This window comes from Pseudorca crassidens, chromosome 11 (assembly GCF_039906515.1).
Source record: "Pseudorca crassidens isolate mPseCra1 chromosome 11, mPseCra1.hap1, whole genome shotgun sequence".
In the NCBI taxonomy this organism is placed as follows: Eukaryota; Metazoa; Chordata; class Mammalia; order Artiodactyla; family Delphinidae; genus Pseudorca; species Pseudorca crassidens.
The window spans coordinates 98,098,423-98,122,206 of NC_090306.1; the positions used below are offsets into that span (position 1 = coordinate 98,098,423).

General features: G+C 39.5%; 1 protein-coding gene across 9 annotated transcripts in view; it reads right to left on the minus strand.

Annotated features, from left to right (window-relative positions):
- Nucleotides 1-23,784, minus strand: part of MRTFA (myocardin related transcription factor A) — a 210,600-nt gene that overhangs the window by 56,449 nt on the left and 130,367 nt on the right. Inside the window, exon 1 of one of the 9 annotated variants that reach the window (XM_067698183.1) lies at nucleotides 13,299-13,768. The exons of the other annotated variants lie outside the window; for them this stretch is intronic. Within the exon in view, the coding sequence (XP_067554284.1) occupies nucleotides 13,299-13,473 (175 nt within the window). The 5' untranslated portion in view covers nucleotides 13,474-13,768. Of the gene's footprint in view, nucleotides 1-13,298; nucleotides 13,769-23,784 lie in introns of those variants that run through there. 9 annotated transcript variants of the gene reach the window in all.

A 23,784-nucleotide genomic window follows, 5' to 3' on the forward strand; every position in this document is an offset into this window, starting at 1 on the left:
CGTGACTTTTCTATCTAAATCTAATGCACTTGATATGATGCATCATCTTCTAAGTTCTCTTTTAAACATAGCCTAGCACACTTATTTCATAAATATTAATTGTTAAAACTAATTTCAGATAGTATATTCTTACTCCAAATTCTGTTCTTTCTATAAATCCCCAAAGCCTGATCTCATAATAATTGGTACATTTTTCCTCCTCATTAACCTTCAGGTACCAATCCCAGAAGAAATAAGCAGATACAATTCAATTGAGCAATAGACAACACCACCTCTAGCTTCAAACTGGAGAATGTGTTTTACTGGGAAGAGAAGGAACAGTGTGGGTTTTAGCCTTATGTGAAGCTTAGCATGCTCATAATTAGAATATTCATCTTTGCAGCAGTGAATTACACCTATGTTACTGGTGTATTTTTATACTTCAGTTTACCCTATAAACTGCAAAATCACCCAAATTGTAAAACCACATCACCTATCACTTAGAACCAGAGACTATTCTCTGAACACCCACCCATTTCATTATTAGAGTATATGAATAAAAGTAGGTGAAGGGTGTTTATGTCAATTATATCTCAATTTTCAAATTAATTATTTATTTTTAAAAAGTAGGTGAAGGTACCCCAGAGGAAGGTATTTCTCATTTCTGCTGCCTGGGCGACTTTATAGCATCACCACCAAAATAGGGATTGGGAGTCGGGATGAGTAAAGAGCTCTCCTCCATGCATCCTCTCATTCACTCATCTAACAAATACGTTAGGCTTCATACTAGTAGGCTGGATACACCTATGGTCTCTGCTCACATAAAGCTTTCAGTCCAGTGGGGAAACTGACATCAAATCACATATAAATAAGTACAAGTTGTGATCAATGTTTTACAAGAAAGAATAAAGGATATGAGAGAGGTCAGACCCTGGAATTCACAGTTACTCCTCCTTTAATATTCTGTGATAACTAACTTTCCACATTTCCTCTTCACTATTTTTTATTCTCTTCACTATTATAGAGTCAATTATTTAAGATACTAACAATCCTTGAGAAACAGAGACGTCAGGGTAAGCTGTATCAAAATAAGTAAGTTAAGACACAGTTTCATTTAGTCACTTTACACATATTTGCTTAGTTGCTCGAGGGTTCACATACTAGTTGGTCAGCACACCTATGCACCTCATATTCATGCCTTATTCAGTTATTCCTCAGTTCCTGTCAAAACTTTCCTTGGCATTCACTCCACTCAAGAAATATAAGGGTCTACTATACGTGCCAGCCACTGAGCTTGCTGTGGGGATATAGTAGTGACCAGACAGAGTCGCTGCCTTCAGTGGTTGTTTGAGGGAAACAACCATCAAATAAGGACTTATAAGAGTGAAGAGTATTTTCAAAGAAAACATTACTCAGACACCACATCCCAACCAAGTGGTTTGACGGTTCCCATGATTCAATCCATGCATTCAAACATCTTTTTTACTCTCAAAGCCAGGGCCGGGCGCTAGAAATAGATATGTGAATAAGACATGGTCCTCATGCTCAAGGAATTCTTAAGTCTAATGCAAAAAAAGGGACTCAAAACGGATAATTACAATGCTGTAAGAAAGATACTGATGTCTGTAATATAGATTTTTTACTTAAAAAGTCACAGAAAAATGCAACTTTAGCTAGCACACACTACTAAGGGTCCCTGCCAAACTCAAGTCATTTGGTCTTATGTGTGCTACACAGATATGCATAAATAATAAAAAGATGTGTTGGTTTCTTAAAAATATAAATTCAAATAGTTACGTATTTTTTAGGTGCTATGGGAATACAAAGGTGATACTACCCAACGCTGGAAGTCACAGAGAAAGAGAAACAAGATCCTTTCTATGTGGGGTAGGACGAGTGAACATAAAAACTGGCCCTTAAAAATATTTTATCCCCATGATTAGCTTGAACTAATGTTTCAAGTAATTTTCTGATTTCATTCCCGAAAAGAATACTCCTCTGGGCCCCTGTTTACTGTAATCTCTCATAAGCCCTTCCTGAGAGAGACTAGAAAGATGTCAAAGAAGGGGGAGAGATGCCTCTGTGCTCCCTTACTCCCCTCCACTGCTCTTCCTGCTTCCTGGTTCTCATTCCTACCCTGTCATACAGCAATTCTGGAATTCTTTTTTCTTTTGTTCCTTATATATAATTTCTCAAGCTCTCTAAGTTCTAAATTTCTCTAGTCCTTTTCATGATTAATTTTCTTCCGTCAACTTGGGAAACCAGCCGGAATGGGTTAGCACAGCGTACACAGCACTAAAAATGTATTTCTGGCCTATGCTTTTAATATAAACAATAGCATTTTAAAGGCCCAGTGTATTCTATAATTAGTCCTACTCTTAACCAGAAAGCATTTACTATCAACTTAACTATGACTCCGGGGAGAGGGGCAAGCATTGCATATTGAGTTGGTTATATGAATATTTTGTAAGTTCCAAGTGAATGCAATACACTTAGAGAACTGACCTTTAAGGGCAGACCAAAAACATGAGAGAAAGAATGGGAAGACACGGGTTCCAGGCCTGGCTCTGCTGCTACCTAATCAAGTCACCTAACGTCTTTTAGCCTTGACTTTCTCACTATAATACAATTTGGAAAAATAACCCCTACCCTTTGAAGCTCAAAAAAACCTAATGTATGTGAAAAGTGCTTTGTAAAACTGTAACACAGACTATAAATGTTTCACTAGAGGTCTTTACATGAGATAGCTTTTCTCTAGGACAGGAGCAAGAACTGCTAGTACTGTAACCTGGTACCATACCTCCAATGAGATGCTTTATTCTGCAGAGTGAAAGGGCCTTATATAAAAAACCTCCTTATTTAAAATCATGTCCCAAGTTGTGGGGCAGGGGGAAGAGGGAGAGGGGAGGGGAGAGGTAGAGAGGAGAACTGCTTCCTTTTAGAAGGCAGTTCTGGAACATGCAGTCAGTGAAGAAGCACGCTCTGTTCCCAGACTCTAGACAACCTGGTATGTATAAAGAGCAAGACGCAGAGAAAGGCAGAAGAATCAGCACACATTCATTAACAAAATTAAATATACAGGGAGTGTTCGAAGCATGCTCCTGAAGTTCTGAGCTGTCAATACCAAAACAGTGGTTAAAAGACCCAGAAAGGGGACTTCCCTGGTGGTCCCGTGGTTAAGACTCTGCGCTCCCAATGCAGGGGGCCTGGGTTAGACGCCTGGTCAGGGAACTAGATCCCACATGCCACAACGAAGATCCAGTGCGTGGCAATGAAGACCCCAAGTGCCGCAACGAAGACCGCGAGTGCCGCAACTAAGACCAGGTGCAGCCAAATAAATCAATACTTAAAAAAAAAAAAAAAGGACCCAGAAGGGTCCATTTATCTGTTGCCAGAGAACGAAGGATCTGCTAAAAGTCAGATCCAGAGTTAAGACAAAAAGGAGGAAGTAGAGGTGAGAGAAGGAAAGTTGATTCAGAGAGGGATCCTACTGATCCACCATCTAACAGGCATATGGCTAAATGCACTGTGATATCCTAGACTGGATCTTGGAACGGAAAAAGGACATCAGTGGGAAAACAAATGAAATCTAAATAAAGTTCGGAGTTTACTTAGTAGTGTGACCAATGTTAATCTTTTAGTTTTGACAAATGTACCAAAGGTATGTAAGATGCTAACATTAGGGGCAATCGGTGAATGGTGTATGAGAACTCTCTGAACTATGTGTGCAACTTTTTTGTAAGTCTAAAATTATTGCAAAACAAAAAGTTTATTTAAAAAAACCCATGGATTTGACTATTTCAGAAAGATATACAAATCAATTACTAAAACATATCAAGGATCAGTTTTTTCTTTTTAATAAATTTATTTATTTTTTATTTATTTATTTTTGGCTGCATTGGGTCTTCGTTGCTGCGCGCGGGCTTCCTCTAGCTGCAGCGAGCGGGAGTTACTGTTCATTGCGGTGCGTGGGCTTCTCATTGTGGTGCCTTCTCTTGTTGCGGAGCACAGGCTCTAGGCGTGCCGGCCTCAGTAGTTGTGGTGTGCAGGCTCAGTAGTTGTCGCTCACGGGCTTTAGAGTGCAGGCTCAGTGGTTGTGGCGCATGGACTTAGTTGCTCTGCGGCATGTGGGATCCTCCCAGACCAGGGATCAAACCTGTGTCCCCTGCATTGGCAGGCAGATTCTTAACCACTGTGCTACCAGGGAAGTCCCAAAGGTCAAGTTTTTCAAACTGAAGTGCTACCATGTATTGGACAGAAAGAAATTACTAATTCCTATAAATGATTAACTATGAAGAACAAATAATAATGGTCTACTAATAAATTTAAATTATAAAATGATTTGTGGCATAAACAAATAAACAATAATGTAATGTTTCAAAGACTTGAAGACAGGAATCCCTAATTCTTTTTAAAATCACACATACCAAAATCATCTGTGAGTTTCAAATTTGATTATTTTATCAATATGCTCATTCAACCCTTTCACAATCCCATAAATTTCTCTTTCATCTCTGTATATAGTGTGTAAACATGAGTTAAATTATCTCTCAAATGATCTGCTTTAGAAATCAGAAATAATACTAAAAATGATAAATAGCTTCTATTTAATCTGAATACTGGCAGGGATACAGGCAGAGATGAGATATTTTCCTGGGTTGGTAAACCTGGTAATTTACAAATGATAAGCTTATGAAAATCCAACCTGAACTACTAAAATACGCAAAATAAAGGGGCTCTGTATTGTGTAATAATACTTATAAAACAGTAAAAACATGCATGTATCATCTTATTTAATTCTTAAAACAAAGCTATATGGAAGTTGTTATTATTATTTTTTATTTTTGGCTGCGTTGGGGTCTTTGTTGCTGCGCGCGGGCTTCCTCTAGTTGCGGCAAGCGGGGGCTACTCTTCATTGCAGTGGCTTCTCTTGTTGTGGAGCATAGGCTCTAGGCACGCGGGCTTCAGTAGTTGTGGCTCACGGGCTCTAGAGTGCAGGCTCAGTAGTTGTGGCACACGGGCTTAGTTGCTCCGCGGCATGTGGGCTCTTCCTGGACCAGGGCTCGAACCCGTGTCCCCTGCAATGGCAAGCGGATTCTTAACCACTGTGCCACCAGAGAAGTCCCGAAGTTGTTATTATTATACTATTTGTAGATGAGGAAATTGAGCGTTAGAGAAATTAAGCAATTTGCCCAAGGTCATAGGGTAAGTAAAGGGTAGAACAGAAATTGGAACCCAGCTCCATTTCAATCGACAACCTGAGCCCTTAACCACTATCATACATTGTGCTTTTCTTTCATAAAACACACCAGTTCTCCATGTTTAAAAATGACACTATATTATCTGCATGATATGGCTGGAAAAAATCATCTATATGTTTACCAACCAGGGGAAAGTCCAGGTGATTTCAGTGAATAGTTTATGGCATTTCAGAACTCTAGAATTGAAAAGCCCCCCTCTATTCAAATTCCAAAAGACATAGAGACTATAGATAACAGTGGTCACATGTAAAGGTCATTCAAAGGGGCTCCTCCCAGAGACAGGAGGCAGTCTGGAAGGATACCAGAGAACTCCACAGGCCCACTTCCCATTTGGCTCTCGAATAGGCAGAGTACCTGCTTCCTGGTACAACTTCCTTTCTGCAATCTGCCAGGGGTTCTTCCCTGGTACTAGGGAGATTCTGGGTTGATTCCTTCATTAATTAATCAAACTAATGGTTATCATGCACCTATTATAAGCTAGGCATTGTGCTAGGTGATACAGCAGTAAAATGGACAGATTGACGTCCCTGCCCTCACAGAGTATATGTCCTAGTGCGAACAACAATACGTAAGTTACATATAACTTCCGGTGGTACATTATGTGAAGAAAAACAGTGGAATAAGAGAAGAGAGAGTGACGGTGGGTGGTCAATTTTAGACCAAGTTCACAGGGAAGGTCCTTCTGAGGAGATAGATGACTCTTACGCAGAAACCTAAACAGCATGATAAACCATGAAAAGATTTGGAGAAAGAGTGCTCCAGGCAGCAGAAATAGCAAGTGCAAAGGCACCGAAGTAAGAAAAGGCTTGTCTTGAGAAGGAAACTAAGATATAAGAAATGAAGAATCGAACATGCTGATTTCCTATACTATGCAGTCACTGGGTTGGTTGCACTACTACAGTGACTCATTTATCAATGATATCAACAGTTATTTAAGGTATGTATTGCCTCTCTTTTATAGATGAAGAAAAAGAGGTTCAAAGAGGTTAAGTAACTGTTTGCACAGCTAGTAAGAGGTAGAGCCAGAGTTCAAACACAGGTTGGCCTGATACCAAAATCTGTGCTTTTTCTATTACATCACATTTAATGCCAGAGTCATAGCAAAAATATTAATAATTATACATAAATAAGTAAATAAATCAAACCCCCAAATCCTCAAAAAACTGAGGCTCACCATTTCATTTTGGGTAGTTGCTCATCACCCCCCCCTTGAAGTAATCTTCTCTGACTGCAGCAGACATATCTCAAACTGCCAGCCACTTCAATGTCATCAGTCTCCTTCCTGAGGCTCTATAAGGCAATGCTCAAAACAACCCTATCACAGAAGATCTGAGGATAACATGTACTTGCACCATACATCTGAATGGGTGGAGATAAATTGGGAATGTGCTTCCTTTGGACTGGCAGGGCCATCTGAACAAACCCTTCCAACATTAAAGGCACCAGGAACAGCGTTTTCCCTGCCACATTCGTTCTGCACGTTCACCCAGAAAACATGGGCAGCTTCGAATCTCATTTGCTCTTCCCTGCTGCATAACTGGTGCTGACATTTTGCACCCAACTTTGTTGAGGGCAGGTGGCAGGTGAATAGACTCAAAACTTGGAAAAGGGTAGTTAAGCCAGAAGTGACAAAAAACTTTTTCCCTTAAAACTACATTAGAGTATTTATTCCTTCTATATCTTTATAATATGGACTTGAAAACATATAGCATGGTAGGATAATCATGACTGAAATAATAAGGGAGGCCTATATTCTCATATAAATTCTGTAAATACTCGGAAAGTTAGTTTTTTTCTATTAAAGTACTTCCAACTTAGTTTTTTGACATTTTTGAAATTAACTTTCAATGTTTGTATAATTAATGACAGTTCACATAACTGACATTTTGATGAAAAAATGGTAAATTCTGGTTAAAATAATTTTTAAATGAAAAAAAATTTTAGGGGAAGAATTAGGGAGCAGAAAGGTTATTAGAAATTAGAAATTTGGTAAAACGGGTTAAAACACACACACACACACAATCTGAAAATTCTAATGTTTATGTGTAAACTTCTCCATGATATTTAAAGAAAAAAATGGTAATAATTTCTCAACCCTTAAATCCTAGGTAATATAAAATTTTATCTATTTTTCACAAAAAAATTAAAAGAATATTTAAAAATAAATTCTGGTAGAGGCTACAGCAAATTTTTTCTTTTCTGTAGAAGAATGAGATCCATAAAATTAAAGTTCATGTAACATATGAGGTGTGAAAGCTACAAGCCTATTCAGCTAAAACTGCTGGATGGGTTAAAATTCTCAAGACCAAATCCATAAAGGAAAAGCCAGTCTATTATAATACTGTAGCCCATTTAACTACTGTAGGATTTTCCCACGCCCCATCCCCCCAGGTTTAATAAAGACATCTCAAAAGTAAATGTGTAAGTAAGTATAAGGGCGGGGATGTTGTCAGGAGAGCTGCAACTCTGTATTTCCTGAAGTTTGCGTGGTCAAATTTGCAAGTGGAACATTTCAATATTGCAGGTTCAACACAAAATTTTACAAAACAAACCTGCATTAAGTTAAAGCAGAACTGAAATGTGGCCACTTCAGGAATGTTTTCTGTGTGTTTTCCCATCATAGAAGCCTCCTTTTTATTTAGATGTTTGGCTCCTTCAACACACACCATGGCTCAGAGTGGACAGTCCAGCTCCAAAGCTAAAATGGAAGTAGAATGCAAAGTGATCAACCGATTACCCAGTTATCACATACCACATCTTTCTAGCATAATTTTGAGTGATGCAGAGGGTGCCACACCTTTCAGCAGAATGCTTATTTTTAAAATATCCCAGACACTAGCTTATAGTTTCCTTCCTCCTGCATTTTCAAATCATCCCAGTAATAACACTCTTCCCTAAGAAGTCTCCTGGTAGTTGTTTCAGAAAAGTGCATTAGACTTGTCTGATGCACTGTGTGATACACAAGCAAGACCCCTCTTTCTCTGGCTCTTCTGCTTCTCTGGAGCATGAAAACAGCCAGAACTACAGCAACAGCTGGGGATCATTAAACTGACAGAAATAGCATAGGAGACTCCATTGGTGTGTGAGTGGGGGGGGAGGAGAGGCTCAGTATCAGATTAAAAAAAATCAAAAGGGCAACAGGAAAGCAGGGGACGGGGTGGGCAAGGTGAAGCCCAAGCAGTGCATCTCACCCGAATTTACACAGCTAAAGGGACGCACTGAAGCAAATAAAGGGACAGGTGGCTGCAGCCAAACTTGCAGCCACCACCTATTCTCAGACGGAAGGTTAGTCAAACCTAAAAATGTGGGTCAATGACAACAGGCCGGGGTGGGGGGGGGGGAAGAGGCGGGAGGGGAGTTGTGGCGTCTCAAACGCTAACCTTGGGTCATCCCCAGTCTGGAGGAATCACTTAGAGGATGTGAGTCAGTTCTGGGGCTGTGCGGACAATAAAAATCAACTCCAAGATGGGGTAGGGGCAAGCGGAATGAGAATAGGTGGCAACCCCTAAGTGGACTCAGAGACCAAACCGATCCCAAGGCATCCCTTCAACTGGGGAGGACCAAACACTAGATGAAATGCAGGCTCGCGGGCTGTTCATGCCAGAGCAGAGCCACGCCTCCAATGCTAGCTTTGTAACCTGGCAGGCCTCCGAAGGTCGGTACAGGAATGTGCCATCTGCCTGGCCCAGTGCCCGAGTGTGTTCAGCACATATCTGAACGCCCTAGACAAGCTTTAGTCAGATGGCCCCATGGGAGTGGGCTTGCATATCCTGATCTATGCCTTAAAGTCTGGTTAGTCCCAGGATCCCCGGGTACCTTCTCCACCCACACACTCGCTAGGCTGTCATTTAATATCATCAAGGCCTCTCCCACCAAGGCATTTTCTTTATAACTAATCTTACAGGACTGCAGTTTCAGACAGTTCCCCCACCTGCAAGCCTGAACAGGAAATGATTCAACTGCAGATATTATGACTGCAACTCTCTTTGGCAAGAGTGTTTAGTAACTGTGAGATTGCATGTACTTCAGCTGAACATTTTATTTGATACAGCTAATGATTTACTAGAGAAGGCTCCAGACTGATGGCTGTTCTCAGCAAAAAACAACCACTATACTACCCTCCTTCTAGAATGGATTGCTTCTTTTCTAACCCACATACCCTGCAAGAAAATCTCCTAACGCATATTTCCAAAACCTGGTTTTCTATAATGAGTTCAAAAAAACCTCACAACAGTTGGCTCATTCTGAATATTTGAAGTTAGTATTAAGCAGGGTAGAAGATATACAAAAATAAATCCACTAGAGAGGAGACTAACAAAGAATTTAAACTATACGTATATGTAGTTTATACACACACACACACACACACACAACACATACAGTTTATTTTAAGGCTGCATAACATCAAAGGCCAGGATATATTTTAACCAAACTATTGTGACTATAATCACTTCTCAGTGTGTGCAGCCTAGGTGGGAGTAATTGTATCAATATATCTCTCGGCAACCTTTAACAGAGTAAATTCTTTACCTAAAAGGTGAAAAATAAATGTCATAAATCAATCACTTGCTATGTACATGTCTTGGTAAAAGGTAGGAATTGAGAAGGAAAATAACCCAATATATTTACATAATACTTTACACAGCTACTTTCACACGTATGATCTTATGAGTTAGGACGGCAGACATTATACCCACTGTACGACAAGAGAAACTGGTATGCCAAGGTTAGAGCCGCTTAGCCAAGCTCCCCACTGGCAAGATCAAACCAAGAACTTCAGGTTCTTGACTATCAGCTCAGTATCGAGCCCTAGCTGCCTACCACAAAAACGCTTCTGCCCTCAAGGAAGTAATCTCTGACACCTAATGCCTTGGCCAGTGTTTCTCAGATGTACTAAGTGTCTTCCCAGTAAGAATCTCACCAATCTCCTGGTCCAAAATCATATTCTGAATCGAATTCAAGACAAGTATGTGAAAAGGTTATTTATTAATATCACTGACGATTAAAAGATGTGAGTTTATTCTGAAGGCTATAATTATTAATATGAGATTGAATAAAAATGAATTAAGACAGAATGCTCAAAATATATCTGTCACTTTGGGACAAACACTGCATTTTGCTTATGGGCATGATACCGCCCTCTAGTGCACAGTAACCTCAATAGACTCAGCTAATGCAATATTGACCACCTACTACGTATAAATGTACTTTGCTAGCATTTTGCAGGGAAAAAAAGAGAAAAGGTTAAGCCTATCACACACATACAACCATAAAAACTATAAAAGCCCCCCTCAAGGAATTTATAAATATAATGGAGAAGATAAGGAACGTAAAACAAAGTCACTGTAATCAAAGACAGTATTATAACTGCTTTAAGAGTTTGCAGATAATAAATTATTCGAGTACAGAAAGGATTAGATAAGCTTCATTGGAGCAGCACCATATATGCCACCTTTGAAGGACTCCAAAAACTAAAGATGAATAGCATGAGCCAAGACCTGGCCTAGGAAATACTATAAGGATAAGAACGTAACCAATACACTCCAGTTTAGCTGGAGCATTAAAGGGAGTGGTGGAAGATAGCTGGAAAGGCTGGCTAAGGTCAGAATGTGAAGGGTCTAGAACTGTGCTATCCAGTATGGTAGCCACTTGCCACATATGCTATTTAAATTTAATTAAAATTAAATAAAATATAAAATTCATTTTCTCAGTCACTCTAGCTACATTTCAAGTCTCCATAGCTATGTGTGTCTAGTGGCTACCATAGTGGGCAAGACAGCTGTAGTACTGGGTAATACTGCACCAGATGGTTGTATTAAACCACAAAACATCAATTTCAAGGCTGATCAATCTTTCAAGCTCACTCCTCCCAAAAAATGGACATCTGATCCTTGCCAAAGTCTATTAATAAAGAAAACCACAGGTCCTAATGCCGTAAAAGGTAAATTAAAAAGTCTGGTCTCTATCCTTCTAGGCATTTCCAACTGTCAACTAAAACAATAAGAAAAGTATTACACATGGCCTCCTATAAACAATTATCTCTAAAAACATGTGCCAGCTTTTAGAATCTTTTTTTTTTTAATTAGGAAAAAGAAAAGACAGAATTAAAACCATGAAAGAAGAGAAAATATTATTAGGGATTTATCTATAATAATAAAACACAAGGGGCTTCCCTGGTGGCGCAGTAGTTGAGAGTCCACCTGCCAACGCAGGGGACACGGGTTCGTGCCCCGGTCCGGGAAGATCCCACATGCCGCGGAGCGGCTGGGCCCATGAGCCATGGCCGCTGAGCCTGCGCGTCCGGAGCCTGTGCTCTGCAACGGGAGAGGCCACAACAGTGAGAGGCCCGCGTACCGAAAACAAACAAACAAAACAACAACAACAATAATAAAATACAAGACTAGGAAGTTATTTCCACTGAGCTTCTTTGCGTATTTAAAGGAAGAACTATCCTTCAGATACCTGCTTCACCTCAAAAGGAGTAACATCAGGCATCTTTTACATCTAATGCACAATCTATTTTGTGCAGTTTACAAAATAATTATTTTAAAAAAACAATGTGTATATATATTTGTAGAAAATATAACGTGAGTCCTCTCAAGATCCAGAAGACATACAGAATTCTAAGTACAAGGTTCTAAGCACAGTATAAAACCAGAAAAACATACAGTCGATTGTTTAGGACAGTTGTCTAAAATTACCATTGTGACCCTACTTATGACAAGAAGTCTGTATTTCTATTTCCTATACACTCCTGCCCTTAAAACAAAGATATTCTTAATGATCAGACTGGGAATCTAGAACACTATAGTCCTCTGGAACACAGAAAGTCAACAGTAGCAGCCCAAAGCCTTAAGTCCGGAGTCACATTGTCTCTCTGCCTCTCAAACAACCTTCCCTCTAATGTTGCCATGGTGCTTCTCTGACATTAGTCCAGAGCACTTCTAGATATTCAAAGAAAAATCAACTGCCTCTCAACCAGTTTTTTAAAGTAATCTCTTTGCCAACTGGGCACTGATAAACGCTCATCCCCTCTTCAATGAACTCATTCATTGCTGATTCCACATGCTCAAGTCATCCTGTCAAATGTCAGTAAAGTCCCAAAGAGATCTCAAAAATTCAAAAGAAATATCCAAGTTTTTAGAAAAGCAGCATTTATGTAACCGATAATAGAGACTGTATTTAAATTCTGATAATGGATAATAGAGGATTTCCAAGCTAGGAGGGGGAAAATGTTGATAATTCTTTTCCATTCACATTTGATAGAATTTGGATAAAGTCATTACCCTTTTTTCATAACCCATAACCCTTCTGAAAGAATTTTTTTTCAGCAGTTTCAGCAGTTTTTTCAGAACTTCCAGGGATGTTCACAAGGGAAAGCTCCTTTATGGATGTTCACCTAATAAACAGTTTCCTGCTATCTTCCATACACTTGGATGCAATTCTAATGTAATTCTGCAATTACTAAAAAGATCGGTAAGGCCAGTCCAAATTGTTCACCCTAACCAAAACTAACATGAAATACAAATAAAAAGCCTTCCAAGTGTTATTTTATTTTAAATTATGGTATCTTAATGTTACGAGATCTTAGAGGTTATCTATATGCTTTCAGTACTTAACAAAAGAAACTGAAGTCATCATCAATAGCTGCCTGTTGATTTGTACAGTACCCATGGCCAGAGTATGTTTTATTGGTAAAACAGTGTTTCAACCCACATACAGGGGAAAAATCCCATCTTACCAAAGAAAAGATTTTTCTCCATTCTTCCATAATCTAGTTTTGATATATGAGCTCTGCATGGGTGGAAGAAAAGGAATAAGAAAGTGAAACATACTAAACACTGTCCCATCAGGTCATGCAATATAGGACCCTACAGGTCCTTGCTCAGCTATCTATCTGCTAAGTGCTCAATAAGCTTTAATAAAAACCATCCGAAGAAGAAATCATCCAAAGTCAAAGCTTGGATGGCTACAGAGAAACAGTGAGGGGATAAAAGACAGCAGTAGATAGAGGAGGAAACAAAAGCATGCAAATCCCACAGGGATAAATATGCCAACCTTCCCGTAAGCTGTGATAAGGGGCCAGGCACACTGCTGAGCAGCTGTCCTTTCCCGGCTTCAGGACAATCCATGAGAGTGGCAGAATCCTGCAGGTGGGCTGATAAATCCTGGTCTTCTCCTCCAGCCTGGGGGAGATGTGGGACTCCAAAGGCCAGTGCTGCAACAAACTCATCCTCCTCCCCTCACTCTTTAAAGAGGCCGTTTATTATTTGCAGAAGATTTGATTAGCACTGCTCTTTAAGTTAAAGTGGGCACTTCATTTCTGTAGCCCTAAGGGTTGCAAGAACAGCTAGATCCCAAGTTTACTTAGGGAGTGTGGCATTAAAAGCAGAAGGTCAGAATCAGTAAGTCTCCTGGAAAACATTTCTTCCTGTCAGCACTGGGCCTCGAAGCGGACACCTCCCTCCTCTACCCAAATGCCAAAAAGCAGGATTGGGAGGATTTCAATGTGCAGAGCTGGAAGAGAAGAGGGTTCCCTTAGAGAAAATGCTCATAGCAACCCACCAACCTCATTCACCCAAAATAGTAAACAGTTGGTTTCTCTGCTCAGAACCAAAAGGCTTCTGCCAGACAGGCAGCATCACATGACCAGGTTCCCTCTTCTCTCTACCTCCCTCCTTTCTTGTGCAAAGTCTGCACCGAAGTGGAACAAGGAGCTATAACACTACACTATTTTATTTCACTTGACATTTGTTTTTAAAATATTTATAGATGAAAGATATCAAATTGGGAGGAGGGGAAGATACTAAGAGAAAAACTCAGGAAGAATTTACTTTGAAACAAGCCATGTCACAGCACTAAGAAGGGTAGCACAAACATAGTGGTTAATTAGCAAATGTGCCCAATGAATGAACAAATGAGTGAAGAGACAGATATTCCTTAAATATTTTGCTGATAAAATCTCTAAAAGAAGATATAGCTCAGTACATACTTGACTTGCTCATTTAGAAAGAAAATAAAGGCTCTTAAGAAGCTGGCTAGTGTCAGAGAAACATATTGTGACAACAGTGGCAGCCCACCAAGAATCTGAGATTCATACTCTTACGTTGTCGGCCTCGACTTACCTTACCCTTTGATATTACTCCTCACATGTCAGAGTCACATCATGCGAATTGCTGAGTAGGCAATCAGGGCAACTATACTAACAGACTGAATTGAAAAGCCTACCCAGCTAATTATGCAAATAGCTGCCACCAGACACTCACTGGCATTTTCACTTAAAGCAGGTGGTGGTGAAAGGCTGGCAGCACAGCTGGTGCCAGATGCGCCACCATGTTCTTCTCCCCACAAGGTTCCTAAGCACTTGAAAGCTGAGCAAGGGATACAGGGTAGAGGCAGAGACGCAAAAACCTCCACGCTGAGCAATTTTTTCCAGTAGGAAAAGAGGTGAAGTATAAGAATCAACCGCTTCACCATCACCTGCATGGCCCCTACTCAAGGCGCCAATCCGGGGGCTCTGAGTAGAGTCACTTATCCTCATCCACCCCCTTGCATTGTAAGACGCTCAGTAAATATTTATAAAATGGAAATGAAAGGAAAGAAAAAAACATATCAGAAATTCTTAATTTAAGCAACATCTTTTCCCAACAAGACTATGTGAAGAGAATTATTTGGCTAATATCAGAATACAAATACTACTGATAATTTGCTGGTGAGGATGCGGAGAAACTGGGACTTTCAGACATTACTGGGGAGAATGCAAAATGATAATGCTATTTTGGAAAACAGTCTGGAAATTTCTTATAAAGGTAAACTTACACTTATCATACAACCCAGTAATCCCATTCCTGAGTATTTAAACAAAGAGAAATGAAAACATATGACCACATAAAAAGCTGTATGTGAATATTCACAGCAGCTTTAATTGCCAAAAACTAGAAGAAAAACAAATGTCCTTCAACTCGTGGTACATCCATACAATGAAATATTACTCAGCAATTAAAAAAACTCCGAACTACAACAATATGTATGAACCTGAAAAGCACTATGCTAAGTAAAAGAAGACAAATACAAAAGGTTACACACTACATGATTACACATTTATATGAAATTCAAGAAAAAGCAAAACTATAAGGGCAGAAATAAGATCAGTGGTTGCCAGAAGATGGGACTAGGGAGGAAGACTGCCTATCAAGAGGTACAATGGAACTTTTTGATAGAAACTGTCTTTATCTCTTGGTTGTGGTGGTGGTTTACCTTTTATCAAAACTTATTGAACTGTACCCCTGAAAAGGGTGACCATTACTGTATATAAATTTATCTCAATTTTTTTTAAAAGCAGATTATAAAATATTATGCATAGAGGCAGAATGGAATAGTAGTTAAGAATATAAGCTCTAGAGCTAGATTGCCTGGGTTTAAATCTTGGTTGTCTTTACCACTTACTAGCTGCATGACCTTGAGATACGCAACATCTCTATGCCTTCATTTCCTCATCTGTAAAAGTGGGGATAACAAAGCTTTGGGGAGATTTGGGGATTTCTGATTCGGGTCGTCAGATGTTGCAGAGGTGCAGAAAGACTTATCTGAAAATTCTGTGGAGATTCATCCTGTGTAGCTGGTAGGAATATAAAATGGCAGAACCACTTTGGAAAACAGCCTGGTAGTTCCTCAAATACTTACACAAAGACTTACCATATGACCCAGCAATTCCATTCCTAAGTATTCATCCTGTAGGGTTGCTGTAATAAATGAGGTAATACATGCAAAGCACTGAGGACAGTGCCTATTCTATAAGATTCAGTAAATGCAAGCTGTTGTCATCACACGATTATGTAACACGTAGATAAACGTGTGCACAGAGGAGAGTGGAAGGATGGTGGTAGGAATAGTATGCTTTTATTTTCTTTCTCCCTTCTGTTTATCTGTATCTTCTAAATTTTCTACATTAAACAACTACTGCCTTTATAATAAACAAAAAAAATTCTTGTTTCAAAAAACGATGAAAGAAAGGACACTGGGCTGGAATTCAGGAGCCCTGTTTTTCAGCTGCGCTGCTAATTACTTAGTTGTAGGACTGCAGGGCATCACCCTCATCTCTAAACAGAAGGGGCCAGAGCTGACAGGCTCCATCTCTAAAATGGAATGGTTCTCTAAGATGTATGGTGGGACTGGGCAAGGTATACCCTTTGTTTTATTTTTCGTTCCATATTTACTGTCTGCCTACCATGTGCCAGGCACCGTGACGCAGATAGATAAAACACTCAAGTCACTCCCTTCATGGAGCTTACAATACAGGCTGTTCAAAGAAATGGACAAACGTGTACCCAATTATACAATCGTCGTGTACCCAATTATACAAGTGCTCTGATGGGAACACAAAGAGGGGACCTAACAAGGTTCGAAGGAGTCAGAGAAGACACCTGAGCCAAGTCCTGAACAGTTTTTTTAAAAAGTCAACCAAAAAGATGGGGAAAGGAATTCCAAACAAAGGGAGAGAAATGTTAAAAAGCAAAAGGTGTGACAATAACAATTTCTTGGGCAACGGAGGAGAGAGAGGAAGAAAGAAAGGGCACTTTGACAGCAGTGTGAAATGAAGAGAACCAAGACCAGCCGTGGGAGACTAGTTAGGAAAAGGGAAATGAGAGGTCAGGCTGTTTGCTGATAATCTCCAGAAATCATATAGAACTGTAAATGTGTTATTCTTTCTCAACCATCTATATATGAATAAACCTGACAAATATTAGTCTGAGATGTACTTTACTATATTTACAAATATAACATATACTTACAAAAATTTTACAAACAAAAATGTCAGTTCACTTCCATTTTCCATGGTTAATTGTACACACTTGTTCATTCAGTAAACATTTACTGAGTGTGCATTATGCACATGCTAGGTGCTGGGTAAGAAGGGAGACACAGACAGTAAACAAATGAACCACCAAAGCAAGCAAGAGAACCAGATTGCTTTTTCTTCTGCCCGAGATCTACTACCCCTCTGAAGCAGGACAGAGGCAATGTGATAGCAGCTGAGAGCTCTGCACTTGGAACCAGGAAGATCTTTGTTCAAATTCTTGCTCTTACTACCCACCACCAGTCTGGCTTTGGGTAAGTCACTTAACCTCTCTGAGCTTTCATCCCACCTGAAAATGGTGGTAACATCACCAAATTCATATGGTTGTAGGGTGAATTTAATGAGACAATCAATAATCAATATGTCATATGTACAGAAAATGTTCAGCAAATGGTTCTTTTTAATATTGTTTAATTATAGTCTTCCACTTTTAGGGCAGCCCATGCTCTCCCATTAAACGGACAAAATTACTCAGAGTAGAAAACAGGGGGAGAAAGGTATTTAAAAGATCTGTTTAACATTACTAAATTCACATTTAGTGAATTCACAACTGTTTTCTTGTAAAGATGTCATGCTTGGAACTCACATTCCTTTAGGATTTCTCAAACTGTTAACATTTGCCTATGTTACAAGACCTAGTAAATTAAATAAAAACCATCACCCAAAAAAGGGAGCCAGTCACAATCTCTCCTGGGATTCCTTCGTTCGGACTCTGACTAACACTGAGTCATGCAAAGACCAGAAACAACGAAGAGCACTGATAAGCAGTCTGCACACAATTGGGGAGCAGAGTTGCCAGACTGCAGACTGACCGTTAACTGCAAGCAGAACTTTCTGAAACAGAAAAACAAGATGGAAGAAGAGCTTTCTAACTGGCTGTGCCTTTGAGTAATCAAGTCTTCAGGAGAACAAGGCACACCAATTAATATGTTTCTCAAGGAAAAAAAAAAAAAAGGCTGCTGCCTCCCTATAATCACATACTCAAAAATGTTTTAGCCACCTTTTTAAAATGTTTATTTTTGGGGACTTCCCTCGTGGTCCAGTGGTTGAGAATCCATCTTGCAGTGCAGGGGATGCCGGTTCGATCCCTGGACAGGCAACTAGGATCCCACATGCCACAGGGCAACAAAGCCCCTATGCCGTAACTACTGAGCCCACACGCCACAACTAGAGGGTCCTCACACAGCAACTAATGAGCCTGTCTGTGCACCACAACTAAAGAGAAGCCCGTGTACTGCAAAGAAGAGCCCACGCACCGCAACGAAAGATCCCCAGTGCTGCAACTAAGACCTGATGCAGCCAAAAAAAAAAAAAAAAATTTATATATATATATTTAAATAGAAATAAAATGTTTATTTTTTACAAACGACTTTGTACAACACAAAAAGAAACTGTCTTCCCTGGGACCCCAGACCTTAAAGACCAAAATGATTTTATTTAAACTTTCCTCCCTAAATTTCCTTTTGCAATGAAACCAGGTAGTGATACTTCAGACCAAACAGAATGATTTCAAGTACAGTCTACACATTTTTTTTTTTAATTTTTTATTTATTTTTTGGCTGCGTTGGGTCTTCGTTGCTGTGCGCGGGCCTTCTCTAGTTGCGGTCAGCGGGGGTTACTCTTTGTTGTGGTGTGCAGGCTTCTTATTGCGGTGGCTTCTCTTGTTACAGAGCACGGGCTCTAGGTGCATGGGCTTCAGTAATTGCAGCACACAGGCTCAGTAGTTGTGGCTCACAGGCTCCAGAGCGCAGGCTCAGTAGTTGTGGCACACGGGCTTAGTTGCTTCGCGGCATGTGGGATCTTCCCAGACCAGGGCTCGAACCCGTGTCCCCTGCATTGGTAGGCGGATTCTTAACCACTGCACCACCAGGGAAGTCGCCTACACTTTTTTTTTTAACTGAAGTAAAAGTCTACCCCTATAAACAGAAAGAGTACCACACTTTTACATATCTTTCTCTTATTAGTGGTTATAACCTCCTTTATACAGACAGTCCTCTGTAGACAACTGTCATGCTTCCAGGGAACCCCAGGATCTTTTTGCCCACCTAATACCATAGAGGACACCTTTTTTGCTGCTACTCTCCTCCAGTCCCCTTCTTGTCATTAGTGTAGAGGGAAGCCAGCAGCTAGAGAAGCTTCTGAACAACTGAGCATCCCTGCTATGCTCCATTCTGCCTCAAGGTCTCTGGGCTGTGCCGTGTATTAGCAAGACAAGCCTAAAAAAGCCACAAAGCCAGGTTCTTCCCTTTAGGTACTGGAGCGCTGATCTAATGAGGCTAGAAATCCATGCGCTCGTGCTTCCCCATAACTGCCTGTGCTAGCCCTATAACATACCACCGTTTGCACTTCTTCAGTGGTCCAGATGTCACCAGCCAAACAAGCCGTCCACATTATAAACTGGCAACAAAATTATTAGTGCACAGTTCTAAGAAAAAAATAACAGATGATGTCAAACTACATTTCTGCTGGCTCTTTTTTTTTTTTTTAATTTACTGATTTATTTGGCTGCACCAGGTCTTAGTTGTGGCACGTGGGATCTTTAGTTGCAGCATGCGGGATCTTAGTTGCAGCATGCGGGCTCTTAGTTGCGGCATGTGGGATCTAGTTCCCTGACCAGGGATTGAACCTGGCCCCCTGCATTGGGAGTGTGGAGTCTTAGCCACCGGACCACCAGGGAAGTCCCTCTGTTGGCTCTTTCGCATTACTTCATTGTCTTCAATTCTATCTTTCAAAATCAAAAGCTGCTAGAACTCCTCCAGCAGAAAGCCATCTCCCCTCACTTTTCTCCACTGAAGCAAGAATACTGCATGTTAATTCTTCTGCAAATCCAGACATTTTCCCTAGAAGTCAGGATGCTCAGCAGCCACTCACTCACCAGGGTTACATGTTTCGTTTCACAGGCATCAATTCTGTAGTTCACATAGATACACACAAGTTCCAATCCAAGGACAGTACACACAGGGGAGCCATTTAACTCATGGTGTCTGTAATTTGGGAGTCTGAAAGCAGTTTTAGTCCTTTAAGATAGTGAGTTTATTTTATTTTATTTTTAGGCCATGCCATGTGGCATGAGGGATCTTAGTTCTCCGACCAGGGATCGAACCCGTGCCCCGTGCAATGGAAGCGTGGAGTCTTAACCATTGAACCGCTAGGGCAGTCCCTAAGATAGCGAGTTTACTGAGCTCCCTATACTCAGAGGGTCAATTCCAATTTGGAATGCTTCATAATTTTAAAGAGAGTAGAGTCCTTCATCAATCATCTTAACCTGAAACTCTGATACTATTCAACAACAACAAAATTTTATCAAGACTGTACTGCAAAGAAGGTATCAACATTTCCCAGGATACTTTAAAAAAATAAACTATCTAAGGCTGCATAGGCCCACTGAAAAGATTCAGTTAAATTTAGATGAAAATAATTTCATAACTTTAAATGTAAATGGTTGAGAAAGTTCAAAGTTGGATTGGGCCTTCTTGGTACAACTTTGTTATTTTAAGAAAACAAATACTATCTTGTTTTATAATTGAAAATTATATAAAATATATTTTATATAAATATATAAATTATATATTTTCAATTATTATAATTGAAAATTAATTTTAAAAATTCAAAATTGACTACTACTTGTTTTGTAGTTAAAAAAAATTAACCTAGAATTCTCAAATTTCTTAGGTCTCAAATTCTCAGGTAATTTCAAGATAAATGCTGCATCTGGTCAGAATTCAGGCTACGGTTCTGAACATATCAACACATCAGCCTTTTTGTTAGGAAACAGTTAATTTGTTGTTGTTAAAAGAATGTTTTTGTTAAAGAGTGTTCTTAAATACTTTTAGGAGTGCTTCTCTTTTTTGGTTTGTGTACACAGGGACATACACTGTAACATTACTTATACTTTAAATTTAGAAATAAAGTTTCTAATTTAGAAATAAAGTTTTTTTTAATTATACTTAAGAAAAAGAAACAGTAAGTTTTCTGATTAGTAAAACTACGTGAATGGTAAAGAATAATTAAAATCACCTCTAAACCTTATATTTTTATGAAAAGCAACAGAGAACCAAAAATTATTTTCTGAATCCAGATCGTATATTTAAACTTCATCCCCACAAATCCAAGCAATCAAAATGACAAGCAGAAGCACAGCACTTAACTGAGAGCCTAGAAAAGGATTTCATCAAACAGAATCCTCAATCTAGAATCTCAAGTTAAGATGTGTGACAAGGGACACTCCACTCTTTAAAATTATGAAACATTCCAAGTCAGAACTGACTCTGAGTATACTATCTTTTAGGAAACTCAGATCTGCCACCTGTTCACATCCATCATCTTAGAACTCTGGCTCAAAACTTACCTATTCCAAGAAACCTTCCCTAATTAACCTCTAAAAACTCTGGTCACTCCACCTGCTGTACCTTCAGTATAAAATTTCCTCTTATTTTGTAGTATAATGACCAAGTCTATCTTCAACTGAATGTTAAACTCTTTGAAGAAAAGGATAAGCATCTTGTTTCTTATTTTATTTTGCCATAAAATAAAATAAAACAGGGCTCTATCCAATGGATACTCAATAAACATTACCAAATACCCAGAGCATCTAGCCCACTATCTTTCAACCGTATGCTCACTAATTATTGAATCCTTAGTAATGTTATTTATCATCATTGCCAGATCCCAGACAAAGGGAAGGAGAAAAGGTCAAATTCAAATTAGCCCCTGGTACTGATAAGGTCTAGACTGTGGTGGTCTATATTTATGTTAAAACACAGGTTAAAAAATTATTCATGAGGGGCTTCCCTGGTGGCACAGTAGTTGAGTCTGCCTGCCGATGCAGGGGACACGGGTCTGTGCCCTGGTCCGGGAAGATCCCACATGCCGCGGAGCGGCTAGGCCCGTGAGCCATGGCCGCTGAGCCTGCGCATCCAGAGCCTGTGCTCTGCAACGGGAGAGGCCACAACAGTGAGAGGTCTGCATACCGCAAAAAAAAAAAAAAAAAAAAAAAAAATTATTCATGAGTCTTCAAGCTCTTTTATACTGTATCTAATCAAAAGACTGCATGGTTTTAATAGTCAGGTGCTTTGAATTTGAAGGTACAACCCTTAGCTCCAGCACTTACCAGATAGGTTCCAGTTTCTCTCAAAGCAAAAGTTTACTTAACTTGAAGGACTGGCGTTGGTGTTAAATGAAATAACTATTTAAAGTGCCTACTACAAGGGAGGAAGTCAATATATGTTAGCTATCATTACTGTCAAAGTGATTAATTATAAGCTAAGAAAAACTACTCATAATATAAATTTTACTATATTATGGTATCAATTTCCTGATAAAATATGGTATATAAAATATAATGCCTTCTTGAATGTGATCTGTTTACCACTGTACTAAACTTCCCTAGAAAAATGATCTCTGTTGCAAGGTAATTTGCCAGGGATCTGGGGAAGAAGGTTTTGCATACATGCAAAGACATATTTCCTAGAAAAAGTCAGTGTTATGCAACATTTTCACATTAACAGATCTTAGAATTCAAACGCCCAACTTTTTACTGTTACCGAACTATCGTCGTCATCCCCTGATCCCTTACAATCCATGGCTCACTGGCATTTCAAAATGTGGCTGCAGTGTCCAAACAGGTTGGGCTTTCATATGGCTTATTCAGCAAACCTGTTAAGAATCCTAATTAAAGTCCTGATTGGAGAGAGATTAAAGTAACAACAGACTATCATGTCATAGCCATTAGACGAGTCAAAAATTTTAAGAGTTTATAACACCTATATCTAGCAGAGAGGTGGGGAAAATGGTACATTCATACATGGCTAGTGGAATGTGAAGCATTACAGTCTGTTAAAAAGCAATTTGGCTACTGCATTTATGGAACTTAAAAATACATATCTCCTTAACTCATCAGTCACACTCTTAAGAAGAGACACCACAGAAATACAAACTTAAAACATACATAAAAAGGATGTTTATTGCAGCATGTTTCGTAATGGCAAAAAGAGAAAGAAGCAAAATGAATATAATATCTTCCGATACAGGAAATGTCTGAATACATTATAGCACATACAGGCCATGAAACAGTATGTAGCCATTGAAAAGAATTAATCTGATCTATGTCAGATGATGTGCTAGGATTCCATTAAGTATCGTTGAGTGAGAAAAGCAAAAGGTAAAAAAAAATGCATATGACACAATCCCACTTAAAAATAAGTCAATAGAAAAAAAAACTGTGTGTGTTTGTGTGCATATGGATCTGTATAGGATTGTGTGAGTGCAGAGAAAAATATAGAAGGATATACATCAGGCTGTTTACATGGTTTGGGGGTAAAGACACACCAATGTGGGGGGAATGAGGAAAAAGAAGAGGAGAGAAAGCTTAGCAAAAAAGCCTGCACTTAAAAAAATAAGGATGTAGGGCTTCCCTGGTGGCGCAGTGGTTGAGAGTCCGCCTGCCGATGCAGGGGACACGGGTTCGTGCCCCGGTCCGGGAGGATCCCACATGCCGTGGAGCGGCTGGGCCTGTGAGCCATGGCCGCTGACCCTGCGCTCCGCAACGGGAGAGGCCACAACAGTGAGAGGCCCACGTACCGCCAAAAAAAAAAAAAAAAAAAAAAAAAGGATGTAAAATTTCAGATTTATGTTATCTATGTAAAATTATGTACATATGTAGATTTATGTATGAAGACTTAAGTAAAT